The following is a 23,452-nucleotide window of genomic DNA, read 5'->3' on the forward strand; positions in this document are numbered from 1 at the left end:
ATGTTTGTTTGTGTCCATGCACTTGTATGTACATAAACATTTAGCTTATTTTGATGTAATGTTCTGTTCAGGGTAGCATACCCTGACAGAGACATTGATGTTACAGTAAGAGTTTTTGCTGTGCTTTAAAGCAGGCATTACATTGAGCAGTGTTGTGTCTAGGTATGTGTGTGTGTGTGTGTGTGTGTGTGTGTCTAGTAGTAAGAAAAATGCAAGGGGGTGGAGGTGGTTTTTGCATATATTCAGAGTGAGTGTATGCATTTGTAACAGTTGCATGTTTGAAACTAAATACACTTAGGCCATTTGAATTTTCCTGTCCAAAGTTTGCCTTGACCTTTATAAAAGCATCCTTTTGCCACATTATACACTTCCACTCTTAGTTGAGGTGATTGTTTTCTGATGGGAATCTAGAGGAGCGTGCAATGCCGAGACCTGTGTAAAGTGAAAATGAAGAATTAAAAAAAAAATAAAAAAACAGTCATTTTCAAGCAGCATATACTACACATACAGTAGGTTATATGTAGCTTGAGGATTGCACACCTGCTGTGCTTGCCTATAGTAAGTTGGGATGACGGTAGGGGGGCTCTCTGTGTGTATGTGTGTGTGTGTGTGTGTGTGTGTGTGTGTAACATACCCGTGAACCAATTAGCTCCTTCAGTGGGGGTTGGGGGGTGGGGGGGGTGTTATGGCGGTGTTCCACAGGGTACAGCCCTCAGCCCTGTGGGGTCCCGGCCAATGGCAATTAGCCCACTGACAAGAGCCCTAATTAGCCCCCTTGATTGGCTCGGTGACAGAGCAACAACACCAGCCACCGACACACAGAGACGACCAAGGTGACTCTATTATGATGTGTTGTTTTAAAGCCAGCTGTAATTGGTAAACAAGCAGAGCTGCCTGTAATTGGTAAACAAGTAGTCGGGTTTGTATGTGGTGTCATTATGAACCCGCTGGTACGTTACAGTATTTCTGCAGAGCACTTCATGATTGAGTTTGTGTTGCTTTTGTTTTCTTTATGCCTGGCAACACTGTCAGATCGCTCAGTGTTAATACATCATGCTTGGCCGTTCGGTTCGCTCTACGCAATACATGCAGAGGGGGAGAGCGAGAGAGATGGAAGGATGAAATAAATGAGTAAATGGAGAGGGCGAAAGAGACGTGTGAGAGTGGAGTGAGTGAGACGCTGCTTAAAAATCCGCTCTCCTATTATTTAATCATAGCAGCACCTGGTGGCTGCTGCTGAAATAGAATTTACAATCGCTGCTTGCACTTGATTCATGATTTTTTTTTTTTCCTTCTGTGTGTGTGTGTGTCTTTCCCAGTCTCGATGTGAAGCTATCCCATGATGCAACATGTGTCCCCAGCACCAGCAGTGACAATGATGGCCACCCAGAGCGTTCCTCCACCATCGTACCAGGAGAGCCAACAGGTCAGGGACTTTCACCAGTATTCACCTCAATGCTTATCTTACACTTCAAATACCCAGACAACTTATATACTCAACATGTAGTTCCACTGGAAGAACTAATGTTTAAATAACTTTAGTTAAACTTTAAATAACTTAGTTAGGCAGTAAGCCTAACTACGTAACTATAATAATCCTATAATAAGTTTTAAAAGGATACTATACAGATATCACAGCAAAACTATAAGTCCTTATAGGAATATTGTAGTGATGCCAGTACAATGAGGTCACTATAAACTCACTATTGAGCACCCAGACAGAAACACACTACAAGTCCCTATAGGAATATTATAGGACTATTATAATGATGCCATAATAGATATAAAAAAAATACCATAAAGTACAGTAAGATCACTATAAAGTCATTATTGAGCACCACAGACACAATAATAAGTCCCTATAGGAATGTTATAGCAATATTATAGGTGTATGGTAGTGATACCATAGGAGATTAAAAATACCATAAAGTACAGTAGGGTCACTTAACTCACTACTGAGCACCACAGACACAATGTAAGTCCTTATAGGAATATTAGAGTGATTTTTTTCATCAGGGTGAGTTACCACTTCATCATTATAAATATGTATCAGGAGGGATACACATGTCAAACAATTTAACTGTACAAAGTGGAGAAAAAAAAAAGGGTCAAGCCCCAGCCGGCGGTGTTCAACACGACACGTGATGCCGCCAACAGGTCAACGCAATTAACGCAAGCGTAACTCCGGCTGAACCCGGGCTTTGTCTAATGCGGCAGTCCATCCCGGCGATGGGAAGTAGAGCAGGTTCGCCCGACCGCCTCAACCCCCCAACCCCCCCCACCCCCCCACCCCCTCCCCCTCCTCCTCCCCCTCCTCGTCCACACCACCTCCGTCTTCTTTCGCCCAGAGGATTAGTGCCAGGGGAGAGCTCCCGAGCCGCAGTCTGCGCGCTCGGCAAATGCAAATGAGAGCTAGTTAAGTGTGAAGAAGCTAATTTATTTCCCATTTGGTGCTGGGATTAAGACTTGAAGCTTCCTCCCCAACCCGCCCCGACTCAGAAAAAAGGAGGGGGTGGGGGTGGGGGGGAGGGGGAGGGGGGGTGAGGTGGGGGGGGTTGGACTCATTTCCTGTGAGAGAGAGAGAAGTGGGGTAAAGGATGTGTAGACAATGGATCATGTTCATAAAGCTTGCCATTTCCCTGCCCATCCCACTGTACAAATAGCACCAAAAGAAGTTAACTGAAGTTGACATGGAACCATTAACTCTGCAATGTTGTTGGTTCTGTATGTTCTTCCTATGGTTCTTCAGAGGTTCTTTGATGGATCCCAACTCCCACGGGCCAAAAGAACTCGGCACGGTACAGCGGTGAGGTCATCTAAATATGACTTGTCCACGGATAACTCGGGTTTCACTGACACCGTGACACCGTTCAGCCACCGGCGCCATCGCTAAATGCTACTTGAATATTTTTCATTAAACAGGAGCGATGCGACCGGAGCACGCCATCGTTCAATTACCGGATCTATCCTGTCTCATTCATTACGCTTAACAGCTTTATTACAAGGCTAGTGACCTGTCAAGCAACAATGATTCATTCCAGCGACTTAATAATTTGTAGGCTGTCGGCGTCAGATGCGTGTTGCATCCCATTGCTGTTGAAACGTGATAAAAAATATTGCTTCGGCCTTCTAACTTGCAGCTGCATGGTCATGACGAGCGGTAGGTTTGGGGTTTGGGAGCCGCGAGAAAATGTTCTTCCTCTCATTTGGCAGTGAACAAATTAAATAGGACTAGGATACTTCCAGACCCAGTGTTTCAGCCTGGATTCAAGTGATAGCAAGGGGACTAATTGACCATATATATACACATGGAGAGCCGGGGCTTAGCTGGAAAAACATGGAAACGTAGATTCCCATTCAAACGGGATGGATGAACCAAATCAATGGATGGATGGTCAAATCACTATGAATATTCTTAAATGAATGACTTGTTTTTATGTTAAATGATGATGATTTTGCCCCAAATTTGAAAAATGTTGCATTACTACCAGTGAACCAAACCATTCTCACCAGTCTCACCTAGTCCTCCAACTGCTCTCAGGCTAAAAAAACGAACATCTGAACATCACATGAGAATGACAGGAATTATCCTTCAAGGCTAAAGTAACTCATGCGATTATTTTATGCGTCCCCAGATGACGGGCACCACTCAGCAGAACACCAAGACCCAACAGGTCCATATCCCAGCAGCCTCTGCAGCAGGAAACACCGCTGTCAGTGTGACCCTTGACCCCCAGGCCCAGCTGGAGTCTGACAAGAGGGCCGTTTACAGGTTGGTTGGTTCCCCAATGGCTTTAAATCTCATGATCCATGAAAGGTTCATGTGTTATTATAGGTTTTATAGATCTATCTTGGGAGGGGGACGCAAAGATTTGGACTCATAAAGCCTCTATTTGTGGTGAAATTTCATATGGTTGCCAGAATCAAACAAATAATTACAAGTTGCCCAAAAGAGAGCACGGATCATGGAGCACTTCATATAGCATCAGCTGAGACGTTCACTCTTCCAGACGTTTAGTCATTATGCCTTTTTGTAAATAAATGTAATTATTTTGGCTTGATTTTTGTTCAGCTATTTCTGGCACTGTGCAGAATACAGTTTGCCTTTGACTTTTACTTCACCCAAAGTTGTTCCTCCAGCATATTGGATTGTACACTGCAAAAACTATAGACCATAGCAAATAATTAAGTGTAGAATTGTGTCGTAAAATCAAATTTTTCTCAAAACAAGTGAAAAAATCTATCTAAATATTTCCACTTGTCTCCAGTGCAGTTTCTCCTGCTTTGAGAATTTGGTTGAAACAAGTGGCAAAAACTTTAAATAAGGCAGATCGACTCAAGAAAATCTAGACAAGTAGATTTGCATTGGAAACAAGTGAAATTATCTTGTCCCATTGGCAGATTTTTCACTTGTTTGAAAAGGATTTTAAGAGTCAATACTAAACTAAATGACTTATTAAGATGGATATATTGCACTGCATCATATTATTATACTATAGTGGGTGCAGTGCCTTGGGCATTGTGCTATGTAAACAGTGCACAGCTGCATGTAGAAAGCAAAAGTGATGAGGTAGCTGTCGGTACACTGTGGTTGTTGATGTGCCTCTCAGCCAGTTACAGTGCCTGGTCACAGCTAATGAACCTGTTGTATATTTAAGCAGCAGCAGTCGTCATAGAAAAGATATTCTCTGCTATTTTGGATATTCCATTTAGACAGAATGTGCTGCTGTTAAACCTTGGCAGAGAAAAAATCCCAACAATTTCCCAAACTGTCACTGTTGCTGTGCTATTTGTTGCAAGCAGACCTAGGTCCAGTAGTATTTGGGAATAATTATTGCCATTTCTTTTAACCTGCTTGGCATACCAGATGCTTAGGGTTAGCAAAGTGTAATAAAATGACTTGTTGACTTGGTGTGCTGCTCCCTGATGAAGGCCACAGCATGGCCAAAACCTTTGTCTGTAATACGTTCTTTTGAACTAGCCATGAAATAAACGCTTTTTAAAGTTTTGCTGGAGGAGTGCCTCGGAACTCCTTCATTTTTCACTGAGCAACATCGCCGAACCAAAGAGCACCTTCAACACATCAAAACCTAATAGAAGCACTCTCTGTCCTCTCTTCTTTGAATATACTAAACTGACTTTCAAATAGCCCTGTGATATACTGGCGGTCAGGGTGTTTCCCAGCCCTCCACCCAGTGCATGCTGGGATAGGCTCCAGCCCCCTGTGACCATGAATAGGAATAAGCAGGTAAAGACATGAATGAATGACTTTTAAATACTTTCCAGTGATTGTCTAAACTTTCTGGCCCTCATTGTATTGTGTAAGTGGTAAAAACTGCCCAAGTAGTCTAAAACAAACCATAAAAAACTACTTGAAGTGTTTCATTGCAAAATGACAAATGAAAAAAACTGAAAAAACTGAAAAATGTTTCTACCTGAAATTAATTTTCTGACTATTTCTACAATTAACTGTAGGTAGCCATTTGAAAAAAAAAATTAAATTACCTGTTTTTTTTTTTACTTTTATAATGTGTAAAGATCACCTTACAGACATTTGTTCCCAGTGTCATGCTTCTATCTGCCATGTAACAGCTGTCAAAGCAACACCTTTCTAGGTGTAAAAAAGACAAGAAAATCACTGCTGGCTCAAACCCAAACACCAATTTGAAAAAAAACACCTCACTCCTCGCTCAGCTTATTGCTAGAATATTGATGCACGCTTATAATGAGCTTGTATTATCTATTTATGAAGTAAATTATTCAAAATACAGACATTTTTAATCGAGCCGGGCAGCCTCCCAGTGCGAGGCGGCGCGCTAACAACAAACCGCCAGATTTGTCGAAAAAGCCAAAAGAGACACGGGCCGCCCCGCAACGCCTCGCGCAGCCAGTCCTGCGCTGATGACACTGCAGCCTGCGCCGGGCCGTCTGCCCCGGCTCCTCGGGTCCCACCCACGGGTATCCGGCACTCCTGTCTGAGTAGGTGCGAGCCCCCGCGCTCAGCCCCGAGGCGTGCTGCTGTAAAGTCCTCACCAGGCCCGGGGCGGAATTTCTAAGCTCCTCTGAGATACGAGGCTCCCTTTGATGTGAGCAGCCATCTTTGGAGTGGCTGCGGGTGGTAGAGGGGGGTGGGGGTGTGTGTGGGTGGGAACAGTCCAAATCACCCCCACACCCCCCACCCCTCCCTCCCCTTTGCATATCCACATGGGCTTTTTTGGAGCCTCCTAACGCTTCCCTCCCCTTCCTTCCCTGAAACACACACACAGGAAGGCGAGTGGAGAAGAGGCTCACAGCAGCGGCCAAGCTCCAACACAACAAGTACAGATTCTGTGCAGTCCCACGGCACATTTGTGGCGATGACACATAGACCAAATGAATTCTCAGTTTATTTGAATGCAGTCTCAGCTCTCTGGCTCCCCAGCTGATCGACTGCCTTCATCTCTTCTGTGGAGAATACAGTAACGTCAGGCTACTTTGCTTGCTCATTATCAGTAGCAACTGAACAGCTAATGTAATTTGCTTTATAAGCTATAAGCTTATAGTGTGTAACGCTTTCTGCCATGCGCAGTGCTTAGGGGAATTACAGTATGCAAGAGGCACAAGAGAGCCCTGCATATAGAAAATTCAATGTGTGCTCATACACCAGGCAGTATAGTGGAAGCATCAGCCAGCTGGAGGCTGGTGCACTGTACATCCACACAGCAGCTCAGTGATTTTCCTACTGTAGTGCCTAAGTCAACGCATGAATTCAATGTTTTGATAAGCGATTCTCTTGTCTCTACCACAGCGCTTTGGTGTTTGGTCGAGTTTTTAAAGTCAACGTAGTTTCAATCACTCCACTCATGCATACTCTTCACAACCAGAGCACCTAAAAAGTGCAAACGCACTTGTTATAAAATGCCAGAGTACACCTGTGTTGTCTTATGATCCTTAAAAAATTTAGCTATACTATCACTATATCTCAGGAGTCCATGCAAACTAATGCTAATGCTGGAAAGTCAAATATTCTGACTTCTTACTAGGAAAAATCCAATGGTACGTCCTGTACCATTGGATTGGAGTCAGAATTCCAAGATTTCTCAACCCCGGTTTCCATGATGCAGTTAAACGCTACACAGCATTTCTTCTAACATGTTTATAATCCTCAAAATACCCTTAAGTTTGATTTCCATCATTGCATGACCTTAAATCTATCAAACCTATAGCCATAGATTCAAACGTCAGTGCACACTAACACCTGCTGCACTTGAAAGCCTTGTAATAAACATCCATTTTAAAATGATAGATAACTAGATCCACAACCAGACTGGTTGAGGTTGACAGCACTCTCTCTTTCTAAATGCACTGCCAACCTGACACAACAGAATGACAAACTGTAGGCCACACACTGACTGAAAAAGTCCCTCTAAAACTTGGCTAATTCACAGAAAATTGTATTTACAGACCGAAACACATTTCATTCAGCTCACTGAGTTGCTGGTGTGCCAGTCCATGTTCTGGTTCATACAGTAGGTGAAACACAAACTTTGCCCAAGCAAGTTCCATCATTTGTATGCTGCCCAAATCCAGCCAGACTGGGGTGTCATAACAGCTAGAGCAAGAGTTTGACAGACAGGGGAAGAACTTTTTGAGCTGTTTGTTTGTTTGTTTGTTTTAGATTGTCTGAATCTGATGAACACGGTGTAGTTATCTTGGATAACTTGCCGCTCTTGTTTTGAAATGGAGGGAACATGAGTAGAGAGTTGAAACCATGATCAGTAATCATATGATTGACTGCATATGCACTCGGCATCATCAAACCTCCTTATTTACCTTCTTGCATGGCTGTAGCTCCATATTGCATTATGACAGAAGTGTGTTTTTTTCTCTTCCATCTTAGACGGGTCACAAACATTTGCATGAGCAATTAAAGCGCGCAGTCCAGTAGCAGGGACCATATACTACTAATGGTTCTGATATTTATACTGACCCAATGTTATAAATGTTATTTTTCATATGATGAAATGGATGCACTTGACTTATTTCTTTCTGCAACAAAATTTCTTTGAGTAGGAGGCTTTCTCACAACAACGACCCTGCTTTCAAATAGTTTTGATTAAAAGATGAACACCAGCCCACGCTCTGGTGCATACAGTGTGTATCACAAGTTGCAATTCTGTATTACAGCATGCAAACATGATTGTGGTTTACCTGGTGATAAAAGAAAAAAGAAACACACACCTGTATTGGAGAAAGAGTAAAAACAGACTAAAAAAATCATTATATAACATGCACATTACAATTTCCTAAAACACGACTTATCTTTTTTGCATAAACCGATTTGCAGGCTACATTGTATGTACAAATATACTTTACATACTATATATACTTTTCCATTTTTTTGCAAAGGCTACAAAAATCTCACTGCTGCAATGCAATGATGTATTGCTTCTCACAGAAAGTACATAAATGGACAGATTTCAATCAATTTTCACACTTCACATGTAACTGATATGTAAGCAGATGATAATTCAGTGTTGGTTTGTTATTGGTATAGCTGTGGGCAGGGACATTGTCAGAGGACTAACCAATCAACTAATGAAATCAATCAGTTTAAGGTTTCAAGTAGGGGATTTTGCCTAAACAGGTAAATTAAGAAGAGGATAGAAATTGAGAAAAGGATAGCAAGATCGAAGATAACGGATGGACGTAGACCTTATTGGAATAAAGGAGATTCAACAGAGATTTAAAAACTTAGGACAAAGTTTGGATTGTAGTTGGGCCTACTCATCTTTTCTAAGGTACTATCAATTAATGAGGTGATAAAGCATCATTAAAATGTTGTGAAACTGGAAGAAAGTTTAGACACGCAGCATTAAATGTCTCCTAAACAATCCTTTAAGACCATCAAGGCCAATATCACTGGGTTTTACAGGCAAATATAGCTGTGCATCATCAGAAGGCAATGAAACGAAACATCGTGTCTTTATGTGGCCAAGCGGGAGCATAAAGATGGAGAGCAAAACAGCACCCAGGACGGAAACTTGACTTACTTACCAGCTAAATTGTGCTGTGGAGAAAATAGAACTAGCGGTGTCTGTAAATCTCTATGATGATCAATTAAAATGTTGTGCTCAGCAGTGTGAAAGGCAGCACCGAGCTCAAGGAGCAGCAAGAATTGAACACCAGCATCCACCGTTAAAATATGATTATCTGTAGCTGTAAGTGAAGTCGGCGCTGCTCTGTGTTCAGAGAAGACAAACCAGATTTTTGAAATGATTTCTGCCCATGTAAGCAGCGAACAACTGAATGCACCTTGTTACCTTGTTGCAAATGCAATTAAAATGTACATTATGATGCAAAAGACACAAATAGCGCTCTTATTCCAACAGCATCCGGCTGCACTGATGTCCCTGCCTCTGCACCGCATTCATAAGGGGGCTGTAAACTTTGAAAGGAGATGAGCGTGGAGAATCAGCATCTCTGTAATTTTTATTTATTTATTTTTTTCCCCCTTTGCTCAGGAAGTGTGTGTGGGCTTTAATGTTTCTTTTCACTAATTGCTGGAATGGCAGCTTTATGTGGAGATGTGTAGTTTCCTCTCTCCCTCTCTCTGTCTCGCTGCCTACTTCGTTATTAACAGCGGAATGAATGTGTGATAGGGTAATTAGCCTAATGAGTTGTGGCATTTACTATAAAGATCCTTCTGGATTCTCTGCATCTTATTAAAAAAACCTGGTACGGGTTTTGTGTTTCAGGTTGCGGATATAATGTTCACCACTGATAGAAGTTGAGTCGGCTTACAGATGGAAACATGCGCTTAATTGAAAGAGACATTATAATCGGGTTTTTTTGGTTTGTTTATGGAAACGTCCTTGTGATGCTTCTGAAGCAACTCGGGTAAAAGGAGAGTCTTTACCAGAACATGCAGTTTGAAGGCAAAACTTTTATGAGTTTGTTTGAGTAAACTGCTCGCTCGCTTTACAAGTGCAGAACTTAGGGAATCAGTGATGCACAGTAAGTCAACTGTGTTTGCGCAAGTCCTCACACAGGCAGCAGTACACATCTGCTGTGTGAGAGCTACAGTCAGTACATTCACATAGGCCTCGAAATGGCTTGAAGGTAACACACTGAAGGTAACACCTAGCTATTGCCAAAATAGTCTAGAAAAAATTTTAAAAAATCTTTCTATCCTTATTTCTTGCAACTGCCTTTATCAAACATATTGAACATCTAAATGGTTAAGAAACTGCACTTCATGATATGCAAATGCATTGATTTGCATCAGAAAGTGGGTAAGTAAGGAGAAAATAGAAACAGAATTAAAAGCAAAAAAAATAGGATTTTTTCACTCCTTTGACAGTGTTGGGATCCTTTTAGAAAGACGCCAGTGTTGTAGTGCAAAGCCCTGTATGGGGCATATTATCATTCACTCCCCTCCATAGTGGGTCTTTGCTGAAAGCCCCTCTCATGCTGGTCAGCCTGAGTATTTTGCATTGAGGCAGGATTTTAGTGTTTGTGTGTGTATGTGTGGGGAGTTTAACACGCTGTCATGCTGACAGTTGCTCAACTCCTACAGATACAGGAATTCATAGGGACCCTGGTGTGTTTATGTGTGTGTGTGTGTGTGTGTGTGTGTGTGTGTGTGTACTTCTTGTGCAAGGCATAAAGTGCATATTGAAGGCGCTTTGAGTGGTAAAGACCTCCCATATCATACGCGATGGGAGCACTTTTAATTTGACGTATCCAAGGATGGTGTTGTGAGCATTTGTGCTTGCCCGCATGTTCGCCTGCCTCGGTAATGCACCATAAAGTCTGTTTACCCTCACCGCTACAATGCATCAATGCATCCCCGATCACTATGCTGCTTTTCCAGCGGCCTAAAGACTCTCGCTGTTTGACGGGCTTAAAACAGGCCGTGCCTCCTCCATTTAGCAGGTCAGCGTGTGCTGGTGCTCAACCGCTGCTGAATGCAGGCAAGTGTGTCAAAGCTCAAGTGGTTTATTGGCTGTTTCTTTCAGATATCCGTTTTTATGAGTTTCCTCACTGCTTGACTTTGGATGAGAAAGGAAGTGCGCGCAATTTTCTTTTTCTTTCTTTTTTTTTTTTTTTTTTTACATGGCCAAGTTAGCAATCCGTGTTATCTTTGCTTGGCACAAGATTGGCCTGAAGCAAGCACTAGCTAGGTTTTCCGGAAAAAAGAATAGAACATTATGTGCACTTCACAGCTGTCAAATAATCCCCTCTGGAAAGACAACAGCATCCATCCATTCAGACTGAAATGCTATGCTTGATTGCTAGACAACATAAACACTTTCATCAAAAGAAAGCGTCATTACTAGCTGCAGAATCTAGTGGTACGTCTATACATTTTTACAACACGGTAAAAGTTTAGTATGAGAAAGAAATGCTCAGCACTGAACTCAACATCCTCTATTCATTGGAGTGAAGAGTCTCAACACCAAGCAGATAGCGAGTACAGTGAAAACAAACAGGGGATTCCTGACAGTGTTACTCTCTGTTGATAGAAAGGCTACAGTACACCTCCCATCTGTCTACATCTGCCTTGGAGCTCAGCCAAAGTTGCACACTGGCACTGTATACTGTAACGTATCACCATGCATACACCCTGCATTGCAGGTTATGGGTGGGGATGGGAGAGCGGGTGCAAACCAAAGGCTGAGAGAAACAGAAACCCAAGTAAAGTTCAGACCAAGACATGAGAATGAAAAAAGGGACCATGAAAGGTAGAGAGAGAAAGGGAAACAGAATTTATTAAGATGCAGTGCTAGGGGGTCTTTGTGCGTGTGTGTGTGTGTGTGTGTGTGTGTGTACCCCCCCCCACTCTTGCACAGGGTATGCTTCAGACATGTAGCCTGGGGAAACAGGGGCCTTGTCGGGAGCAAACACAGCGGGACTTCACCACAAACCGGTTTCTAATATACGGGCATACAGCAGGCCTGATTAGGATGGCAAACAGTGGGGAGCAAAGAGAGGGAGAGAGAGAGAGAGACGCCCCCAACTCTCACACACACACCCACATACACACATAAACACATACCTTTAAACCCCACCCCCCATCTCCTTCTGTACCCCCTTGGTGGCCTTCCAGATTATTGCAAAAACCAAGGACAGAGCAAACCTGGAGAGGCAAACATGGCTTAGACGACTAAACTGCATTGATTTGAGTTCGTTTTTCGCATACAGCTCTGCATCTGCAGGTATAATATCGCCGTTGTCGGGTGAAATGCTCGTACCTCCAACTTTGGTGATTTTCATGTTTAAAGGCTAATGAGACCTTTCAAACCCCATTGGATAAAGAGAAAAACGCATGGTGGTCAAGCTAAAAACAAGGGCGTTTTTCTTAGTTCCTGAAAAGTCGACATTTTGGAGCATTTTGGTTTTCACCCGACAACAGCAATACACGTTGCTTACTTGACTTGAATGAGCATGACAAAATTGTTTCTACTTCTACAACATGTACACATATTTTTCCGTTTATCTAGTACACTCTGCACTGCCCACCGATCGAAGATCAGAAACCGAGTGGCACCTTACTTCCTCCTTCAGCCTTTGGCTCACCGACCGTAAAGCAGATGGCACTAGAACTGCCACGTCCCTCACCTTCATGTTTAAGTCATCACGTACCCCGCTGGCCTTTGATTCACCGTTTTGGGCTTTTCGTTGGTGACCCAGCACGGCGCAGCGCCGGAGGGTGGGGGGACCGTGCTGACTCTACTCGCCGGCCGTCCTGTAAATCGCTCTTTTATGGCCCTTGTAATGATCCCCCAGCCGGCAATCTCCACTCCGTCGCACTGCAGATAGAGCCTGCCGCTTTTGGCACCCGACGTGGGGGGGCTCGGAGTGGTCGGAGGTAGCAGCAGACTGGCAAACACACATCGCCTGAGCGTGCACACACACACAAGCAGACACACACGGCGCGCGCAGTTACGTTCACGTTCATAAAAATGCATGCCCCTGCACACCCCATCTACCTTGATCCTGACTTCCTGTGTAAAGGTCACAGAAAGCACCGAAGGGTAGTGTTTTCACCTCGCTCTAAGATGGCCAGATCCCACTGTGCTCGATAGTATGTCATCAACGATGGATGTTTCTTCAACGCCAAACACCTGCAATGTTGCTTTGATAGCCTGAGCCTCGTATGTCCTTTATTCAAACTCTGGCTGTTAGCGGCAGAGCACCAGTGACAAAGTAGCAGAGCTTAAAGGTCCGGTGCAATTAGAATTGCATTTCTTAATTTCACAATAGAATTTAACAAAGATCCTGTTAATGTAAAGTTATCGAGCTTATTATAGCTGTCAGCATTGTGGAACTTTGACTACCGCCCACTGAAAAACTCTCCTTGTGATTGTCAACAGGATCAAACAGATTTAGAATTCCAATCTACTTCCCGGTGTAAATGATGTCACTCACACCCAGGCTTTACTGAATGCTCTGATTGGTTGACAGTATGCATAGTTAATGAGGTGCCCCATAGTCTGTCAGACAATAGCCAGCCGGCTACTTGCCAAACTAGCCAAAATGTCTGTGCCTCCATTGTTGCTGAGTACTGAAGTTCCAACACTGGATAGGTTCCCCAAAGATAGAAATGTCTGCAGTGGAAGGTTCGGCTCTCACTCAGTCCTACAAGCTTTGTATCATCTAACCATCAAAAACTGAAAAGAAAAAAAAAAAAAAAATGATGCTCATTATGTTAGAAATCAACATCAAACTTCAAAAACCCATAGTAGTTTCTCTTGAACATCATCTCTGAACTCTTTCCGTCAAACTTTCTAGACTGGTGCTACAAGAAAGCTTCTGGGAAAAAAAAAAAAAAAACATGATGTGGAAGTTTCACCAGAATTGTCTTTCTTGTTTTTGCCTTTGTTGACACTATATTTTGTCAAAATCTTGCAGAATGCACTCAGCCTAAAGAAACAAATTATCGTAGTAGTGCCAAAACATCCAAACTAATGAGGTGTCTCAGTAGTAATAGCAAAATTGCATGTTGAAAATATTTCTTGCTATGTGTTAAATTGTACCACTTTCTTTTTAATGGCTTTTTATTACGTATTTATGAAGGGCACATGACATGTTTGTCGACACATCCATAAATGAACAAAACAAAATGAATAAGATGAGACAAGACATTAACGATCCAGATGGGAAACTGGGACATTGTAGCAGCAAAAAATAGGAGATAAATGCAAATAGAATATAGTTTACAGGATTACTTAACAAACTGACATGCAACAAACTAGCTTATCAGTTATGATTCATTTAAGAGGATTTCACATTAGCCACTATGCTAAGTTGCTCATTTTTCCCAGTGTTTATATGGTTATTAAAATAAAACATGTATTCCAGTTCTTAAATGACTCTCAGCTCAATGAATCAGGTGAATATCACATTAAATAACAATAATCATCATCCTCTAAGGGTGGAGTGGTCATATATGTTGAGCTGGAAACAAAGAGCTCTTCTCTGTGGCCCTTTACAACCTGTTTTTATACTGGACAATACTATATACTGGACGACAGTGCCATTATCATTTGATGTATAGAGTGATTCTAGAGCCATATTGGAAGTTCTTTTGTTCCAGTTACCTAAACATTACCTGTATGCATAATGAAGCATTCATAAAGGTCGATTGTCTTTTCATGAATGTGTCATGAAACAAGTTACAAGTCTATTATGAATGGTATATGTTATGCGCTATATGGACACTCACTCAAAAAGTTGTCAATATTTCCTGGTACAGTTACATTCATTGAGCATGTATGTCATCGACTTCATGAGCCACATTTCTTTCTTTAATATTTAAAGCCTTCCACTGCGATATGGATTACCACCGTTAATTGCTGTGTTTGTTTTGTTTACTGCTTGGCTACTGGTGTTTGTTCTGTACTGAGCACTTGGAGGTGTGGGTATCAACCAGCCAATAAAGGTGCTGTGTACTCTGTAGCCTTACCCACAATGCCCCAGGGTCCCATAGGCCCAGAGGTACCACATCTCCATGACAGCGGATGTCTGTGAATATGTGTGCGTGTGTCAGTGTGTTTGCAGAGGGCACGACCAATAAAGTCTCAATGTGATTGGCCAGGTGGATCCAGTATCTGGATCAAAAATTGAGGAAAATTACTGAGAATGAAAGACAAAGAATTATGTCAATCTTGTTGCTTTTGTAAATACATTGGATTTGTAAATATTCAGTGACTGCCACCCAACTGACACAGTTGGGCCAACTAGCCTACTCAAATTGTCATAGACCCCACACATGCTGCTGGAATCTTTTCACTGCAAAAATATCCATCATGATGTAATTTAATCCAGTATTGAATCTGAAAATCATATTTTTGTCAAAACAAGTCAAATCTGCCAGCAGGGTGAGATAATTTCTTGTTTTCGATGCAAATCAACTTGTTTCAAGATTCAAATCAAGTGTCGTTTTCTTGGAACTAGTGCAGTGATCGGCCTTATTCTGTCTTGTTTCAAGATATTGACACTCGAAAACATGTTAAATTATCTCACCTTATTGGCAGAATTAATCACTTCCTTGAAGAAAAATAAATATTTAAGACTGGATATGAGAGTAAATAACTTGAGACATGTTTTGCAGTGCCGGCAGAGCCGCCCTGTTAGCTCTCCGTTATACTCCTCCTCTCCTTCACCCCCAACCCAGACTCTCTCTCTCGCTCTCTCTCTCTCCACACACACACATTAAATAGACGAGGCTCGCCACTCTGCACGTGACCCTCCTTTTTAGTATTCCTGCCACGTCTGGCTGAGGGAGCGGCATTAAATTGGGATCAGGCAGATTAGAGTATAATATAGACGACTATTAAAGGCTGCAAATGAGAGCCATGGGTTAGAGCCTGAGCAGGGGCCCAGCCCGCTGCCATGCCAGTGCAGACCCCCGCAGTATACTGTTTCCCTCACATGCCTCTCGCATTCACACGCACATCCACAACAATGACACAGTGTCAAATAAAAAGCTGGGTAGACTATGACCGCCAGTTGGTGATCATCATAAGGCAAACAACCACCAATATGACCAAAAATCAATTATACTTTCAGAAAAACGTTAATTTAACTTTTTTCCTTTAAAGAGTCTATCCTCATATACAGTAACTTGATACTACTTACTGTGATGTATGCTATTCATTTATCTCATAAGGTTTCATGTGAGCCCCAAAAAGGTGGGTAAACTCTATTCTGTGTGTAAAAAAGTGGGTAAACTAAATTTAGATGAAATTAATGAAGAAATAATTCACCATAACAATAATTTCTTTGATCAGTATGTAAACTCAAGCTGTCCTAAATTGGGCATAGGACATAAAATACATAAAATAGCAATTGCAAGCTCATGATAAGAGGAGAGGTAATCACGTCCAGTTTATGTCACCAAAAACTTCAATTTCAATATTTCAGTAGATTCTAGAAATAAAGGTATGCAAGGTCCTTTCTAATAAACAGCTGTGGTTGTATGAAAATATACTGAATGTACAAAATATTAGGGACATCAAGTTGCAGCCCCTTTTTCAAAATCCACACCTAAGTTAAACTTAAAAAACCTTCTCTAACTCGCCTGCTTCTCTTTATCTACATCTCCTCCTTTGTGCTTGGTATAGATTTAATAAAGGAAATCAATAAAGGATAATGGCTTGTACCTGGATTGACCTCATCAGTGTACTTCACGGAAAGTTGGATTATGAAAATGTCTGTGGTATATGTGGTACAATTGATATTACTTTCCATCCATCTCCTCTCCAGGAAGGGCCAAATAATTGCAATCTGGGAGGGAAACGGGGTATAAAGTCATAAAACCGTTTTTACATGCTGAGATATGTGCCATGTTTATTAAAAGTTCATGAGCATGATTTCACATCTGCAATATAGGAGCTAAAACAAACTAAAGACTTACAACCACAGCTAAAACTCATTATTGTCCATGTCAGTTGTCCATGTTAAGGTGAAAGACATACATCTTATTTCAAATCCTGACATTACTTTACATACAGTATATTACAATAATAACTCCAACATCACTGCTTGTTGCTCCTCCTAGTAGTTCAAACATCACCATTAAATTTGGCTTGACTCCTTGCGGATCCCTTCCCGTGTAAGCAGTGCACATAAAGCCGCTGGATGAGGAAATAATGAAATATGCCAATAGTAAGCAGCTTACAGGGTTATATAACATACTGCCAAGAGCCCTTATCGTAATTCATTTGACAATGACATATTTAGAGAAATTGCTGTGGGTTACCTCTAAGTCAAAGGTAACACAAGGGACAGTTGGAGAGGGTGAATAGGGGAGAACAGGAGCCATTACTACTAAATGTAACTCTTTTTATATGGGGGAGACACTTTTTCATGTTTGCAAGTGTAGACTGAAATGTCCAAATCATTTGGAATGAACAGATTTTTTATTAGTTATAATTTAAAATTAGATCATACCTACCATCAGGGATAGCCAAAGGTATACAGTAAACCTCAAGCTGAGAGTGTACATAGGATATGACTCTTGTATCTAGTCTCTTTATGGAACTTTAACATTACACCACAGCCATCATTGAATTGCTTGTGAAAATATGGACGTTAGTTGGATCTTACAGCATTAGTAAGGTCTAAACCCTCAGACTTGAAGCAGAGGTGATGTTGCAGGAAAGGAACTCTATAGGAAGATCCTTGAGAGTTACTCGACAATGCAGAAAAATGCAGAACCCGCCTTAAAATAGTTTGTTATGAGGAGGTTTAGTCTAGTCCTCTTGATCACATACTGTGCAGTAGATGACTGTTCTGTCATATTGACAGTAAATCCAATTGTTCTTCTAGTTTTTCTCTCTGATTTCATTGTATCTTAGCAGTCTTTCACCCTGGCAACTGTGGCAGAAGCTTTCCCAGTAGTGGAAATGCTTAATAATTGGGCTTGTACTACATACAGCAGTACAGTATGGACCATTGCACAGCGTATCTGGGGGATCTTATATGAGTGACATTCCCTATAAAAGGCAGATGGTAACAATGTAGGTGACACTCACGAGCCCAGTGCTCTCACTGGACCATGTCCCATCCACTTAAAGATCTTTTTTTGATCTCTAGTTGAACCTTGTCCGTATGTTCAGCATGTCCTTTAGGGAATGTCATGGAACTGCCGCGCTATTAAAAGTACAGCGAGGGAGGAAAAGTGCTTTGGAGTGGAGCACATGTCATGTCTTGAATTCTCCTGCTCTATTTAGTCAGTCTATTCGAGTGTCCATTAATGCATCTTTGTGGATGTACTGTGAAAGGAAACAACAGATGTGGTAATATGATGAATGTGGTGAGCTGCTCATAATGTACCTGTGTGAACAAGCTGATGTGGAGTGGCTGGCGAATTTAATGTGCTGTATTAAAGGAAAAATCCATCCTAAAACACACAAAAAAAACAGCTATAGGAGATGCACCTTGCATTTCTGGGCGCATTTGTCTCGTTCCCGCAGATAACTGGTCAAACAGAGACAATGTGATGTCACGTCAAGATATTTTCAGTGCAGCTACAATGGAGTTTGATAGGAGAAAATGTTTGAGTGTCAAGGTTTTGGTGTCAGTCCCTCAGAATCAAAGAGTGAGGGATTCTTTCTAGAGCCGCCATTTTGCACCAACGATCAACAATCATACAGGGAGAAATCCATCGTAGAAGAGGCAGAGAGATCAATTTCTCCACTGACAGCAGCCTCAATGGACCAGAATGCAACGCAGCCACAAGACATGTTGTGTTTTGAATAGGCGTGGCTGTGATCATAGACCCACCCTAATGTTCTCGAACTAATTGGCTGGCTAGCTGTATTTATATCTCCATACGCCCACCTTTGAATGAAAGCAACAAGTTTGTGGCCATTCTCTGGGGGTTCTCAAAAGGCATTCTGGGAACTCACTTACTAAAGTAGAAGTACACGAGGCAGGTTGAGGGAAAGTGGGTAGACCAAAAAAGTAAATTGCAACACTTCATCACAAAATAACTCCTGGAATACATTGAACATCACAGATTGATGAGATCTAACAGGGTAAGAATGTCCAGAAGCAGGGATTTTCGGCATGCCATGTCGACATTTACAAGCTCATAACCTTGACATTCACTACTAATACACCAGCAACAATATAGCAATGCAATCAACAGCAACGTCCAATAAAAGACAACAGATATTAACCCCCTCACTCCTGACACCCACCCTCTCTCTCTCTCTTCAGACATCCGTTGTTCCCGCTGCTGGCGTTGCTGTTTGAGAAATGCGAGCAGGCCACGCAGGGATCCGAATGCATCACGTCGGCCAGCTTTGACGTGGACATTGAAAACTTTGTGCATCAGCAGGAGCAAGATCACAAGCCCTTCTTCAGTGAGGATCCAGAGCTGGACAACCTGGTGAGACAACTGCTTTGAGAAATAACAGACGGCAAGCATTAATCGACATCAACCACGTTTGCTTTCACAAACTTCTTGTTTCGCGATGTTTTTCGGTTCCAATTTGTGACCAATTTTTAGGAAACCTCCCCGACTTGATTGAAGAGTGAGATAGGAGAAAACATTAAAAGCAAATCACAATAAAGCTACAGAGCTACCGTCTTGTCTGCCCCACCGTTTACAGTGCGTCCCATCATTATTGCTACCAATCATTCCCTCCTTTTTCATGTAATCTCCCCCATCCCCCCCCTCCTGCGCTCCCCCCTTCCACGACAACACAGCAGTAATTAGAAATTAGGAGAAGGAGGGTCCCGATCATGTTCGCCCAGAAAAGAGAAGGAGGAGCCGCAGCCAGACGGAGACAAAGACAGAGACAAGAAAAAAAAAAAAAAAAGATAAAGAGTACTCTCGCCATTACAGTGCGCGGGACGGCAGGCTGACGACTGCTGAACAGTCAATTAACCCTGCATCTGTGTGTTTTATGAGGCAATGGGTGTGGGCATCCCTCCCAGCGGGCACTAACTCTTCCACGGGGCAGTAATGTTACACTGGGCCTGACTGGCTGAGATGGGCACAAGAGTTACTGGTCCCCTGATTAAACGAGTGCGGTTTAATTAGCTGATTTATCTCCTCCTTGGCCAAGCACTTTTCCGTCCATACTGGTGACCTTGAGCCGGTGACTTTGACGGAGTGCACTACAGTGTGCCGTGCCAGGTTGTTGATGGAAGGATAAAGTGAAGAGAGGCTGTATAGTGTGGGGGTTTACTGTAGGTTTACTGAATGATTTCAAAAAGCCTATTATCCTAAACAGTAAATGTACAAACTAGGGTTAGACCGATATATTGGTTTGCCGATATATTGGGATGATATTGGCCTTTTATTAATAATCAGATATTTGCCAGTCAATGTCATCCACCTCCAATATGATGGAAGTTCCTCCCTAACACTACAGGGGTGTCAGTCTGTAAAACCTGCCTTAAGGAGCTGCTAACCCTAAAAGAATTTCATTAGCATGGCTTTCAATGGAGAGTGTCCCATGATGGTCTCAGTGCTGTTTCAGAGGCTTCCCCACCCTGCCAAGAACAACAATTTGAAGGAAACACCGAATCCTTGCAATTGTGGGAAATCTTTTGGCATGAAAATGGTCAAATAAAAAAAAATGTAATATTAGCACAAAATATTGGCTACCGGCAGCTTCAATCCAAAAATATCAGTATCAATATTGGCCTACAAAAGCCCACATTGGTTGGCTACAAACGTCCTCAAGTCATTGTTTTACCCGATTGCAGCTATGGTTTTCCTTGTGTTGTTTGCTGTCTCAATCTAGTATATGCTATGTTGTCTCACTTGTACATCATTTCCCATATGAGTTTGCCAACAATACACTATTCTCTCATGATCAGCTATCTCTGCTTCTTCAATATACTTCCATTCAAATGGAAGAAGTCTGGGAAAGTTTGAGCTACCATCTAAGATGAGAGCATATAGAGTTAGGTTGTCAGTATTCCCCCAACTCTCTAGTCCTGAACAAATAATTCCTTTTGCTAGTGAAGGCTTAGGCTGTAATAATAACCACAAAGCCACAACCATAGGAGGCGTACTGTACCAGCTGGGAGTTGCAGCCACGATCAGCGCATTTGTTGTATCCCATGTTTTCGTTTGCTTTTCTTTTTATTTGCAGGTTAATATTCCTTTCGATTATGTGTTATCTGAGGTAACTCACCATTAAAAAATTGTTTTGTTATCTCGCCATGCTCTGTTGAGGCAGCAACCCACTTTGTTCGGCTTATTCCAGGGGGAGGATTGTCTGACAGAGTTCAAACATGAAATGTCTAGGTGTGAGTTGGCCTGCTGTACATGTACTGCCTAATAAATAACCTTATATTAAGCTATAGACTGACACAGAGTTGACATAGAAAAGAAGCTGTAGGCTTAGTTTCCTTGGCATAGAACCTTTTAGATTTGAGGTTTACTAGATTACCTTTTCATCTACAATACATTCAACTCATTACAAGTGATAATCCAACATGCCAAAAAGCCTTGCAACCACTAAAAAAAATTAAATTGCAATATATTGTGTAGTAGGAGGGGCATGTGACAAAGGTTATGAGTCAGAAACATCACTAATAAATGCTATTTTCCTTAGCCCACTGAGCCGTATTGACACTTCTTTTTTGTAACTGTGTTTTGGAAAAACTTTGGTCAAAATGTGTATATCTTTGGCCACAGGGAGAGGAACAATCCATCCTTTAACAGATTAATGTACATTATTCTGGAGATTTTGGACAATTCAGTCTAGATTTCTGAGCATATACTGTATGTTAATGCCTGTTGTAAAGCCTGTCACTGATACATACATTTTGCCTCTGTTTCCTTTAGATGGTGAAGGCCATTCAGGTGTTGCGGATCCACCTGCTGGAGTTAGAGAAGGTCAATGAGCTCTGTAAGGACTTCTGCAACCGCTACATCACCTGCCTCAAGACCAAGATGCACAGCGACAACCTTCTCCGCAATGACCTTGGAGGACCCTATTCTCCCACGCAAACCTCTCTCAGCATGCAACAGGTTAGCCATGGACCAGACACAGCTCCCTCATGTCACATCATGTAGGTGTGCATGCACATTCATTCTATCCAACCTCTGCAAAAACACACATAGCTACAGAGAGCCTGTTTCTTTTGCTGGTATGTCAGAAGAGAGCGGGTACATTTTATGCCATTTATCACCAGGCAGTGTGTGCTGTTGGGAGTTTTTCACTCAAATGAGGATGACATAATTTGCCTCTTCACATTTGCTCACTAGTGTCTCTCTATGATTCCCCCAGGAACTAATTCAGACCTCCTCTCCATCCATGACCTCTGTCTCCAGCTCTGTTAACCCTTCAGGGATTGTGGTGCCCGCCGGGGGTCTGCAACAGGGCAATGTCGCCATGACTACCATCAACTCCCAGGTGGTGTCAGGTGAGCATGTGCGCACTCGTATACACACACACACACACACACACACACACAAGAAAAACATGAAAACACTAACACATACACAAGGATACTGTGACATATACACATTTTCTCTTGGCTTGTGATATTTTTCTCTCTTGCTAGTACAATTTCACAGGTCAAGCATTTAAAAGGAGAGTTAGGGATTATTATTAGACCCATATATGACATTTCTGTCACTATTCATGGTGAAAGCAGCAGAAAACATTGACATCTGTGACACCTGGGGTTTCAATTGGGGGAGTCAGCCTCTTGGTAGCCAAGCAATTTACATTCCACATAGGACTGTGGAGTAAAACAGTTGCCACATTAGATGACATAGTTTGATTTTTTCATTTCATGATCCATAGTGCTTTTAACATTTGTCAAATTTCAACTTTGACCCCTAATTTTTTGCACCCCCCCATCAAACTACTATGGGTAATATTTGTTGAGGAGATGCCATGTAAAGTTACTAGTCTCCAGCGTTTGGCACCTCATGGGTAATTGAGCTATGACAATATACAGTAGTAATAATAATAGAACAGAAAATACAGTGGCAAGAGTTGACTCCTGGCCTTCAAGTCCTTATAGCAAAGTTAAAATGTCAATATGATGTTCATTGTGTGCCAGCACCTCAATTATAGATATTTAAATAAATAAATGTGAAAAAATAATTAAATGGATGCAAGTAAACAATATTTTTTTTCTTACATAAATCAATTATCTCTGTTGTATTAATTATTTTGCTCAGAAATCACAGCTTTAATACATTTATTATTTTATTTATTTGAATTCATCATGTGTAATATTTTCTTATTTTTATCCTTTGCATTGCATGGACAATTGCATATCCTTTGCACATTATGCTTAATATATTTGATAGGTTAGGTTATTTTATTCAATTTTGGCACATATATATTCATTTATCTATTTTCCTATTTTCTGATTCAGCTATTTAGTATTTGAACCTAAAACTTTAAAACCTTACAAAACTGTGGAATACTAACCTTACCAAACCATTGAATACCCAGCAAACCTTACCTCTGAGTAG

General features: G+C 41.8%; 1 protein-coding gene across 2 annotated transcripts in view; it reads left to right on the forward strand.

The window, feature by feature from the left end:
* Positions 1 to 1,339: 1,339 nt before the first annotated feature.
* Positions 1,340 to 23,452, forward strand: part of pknox2 (pbx/knotted 1 homeobox 2) — a 30,574-nt gene continuing 8,461 nt past the window's right edge. Inside the window, exons 1-6 of one of the 2 annotated variants that reach the window (XM_071924513.1) lie at positions 1,340 to 1,426; positions 3,636 to 3,772; positions 14,280 to 14,291; positions 19,213 to 19,384; positions 21,803 to 21,988; positions 22,248 to 22,383. In XM_071924513.1, the coding sequence (XP_071780614.1) occupies positions 1,340 to 1,426; positions 3,636 to 3,772; positions 14,280 to 14,291; positions 19,213 to 19,384; positions 21,803 to 21,988; positions 22,248 to 22,383 (730 nt within the window). The remainder of the gene's footprint in view (positions 1,427 to 3,635; positions 3,773 to 14,279; positions 14,292 to 19,212; positions 19,385 to 21,802; positions 21,989 to 22,247; positions 22,384 to 23,452) is intronic. The other variant, XM_071924512.1, reaches the window with a different exon arrangement.

Source organism: Centroberyx gerrardi, chromosome 11, assembly GCF_048128805.1.
Source record: "Centroberyx gerrardi isolate f3 chromosome 11, fCenGer3.hap1.cur.20231027, whole genome shotgun sequence".
Classification (NCBI taxonomy): Eukaryota; Metazoa; Chordata; class Actinopteri; order Beryciformes; family Berycidae; genus Centroberyx; species Centroberyx gerrardi.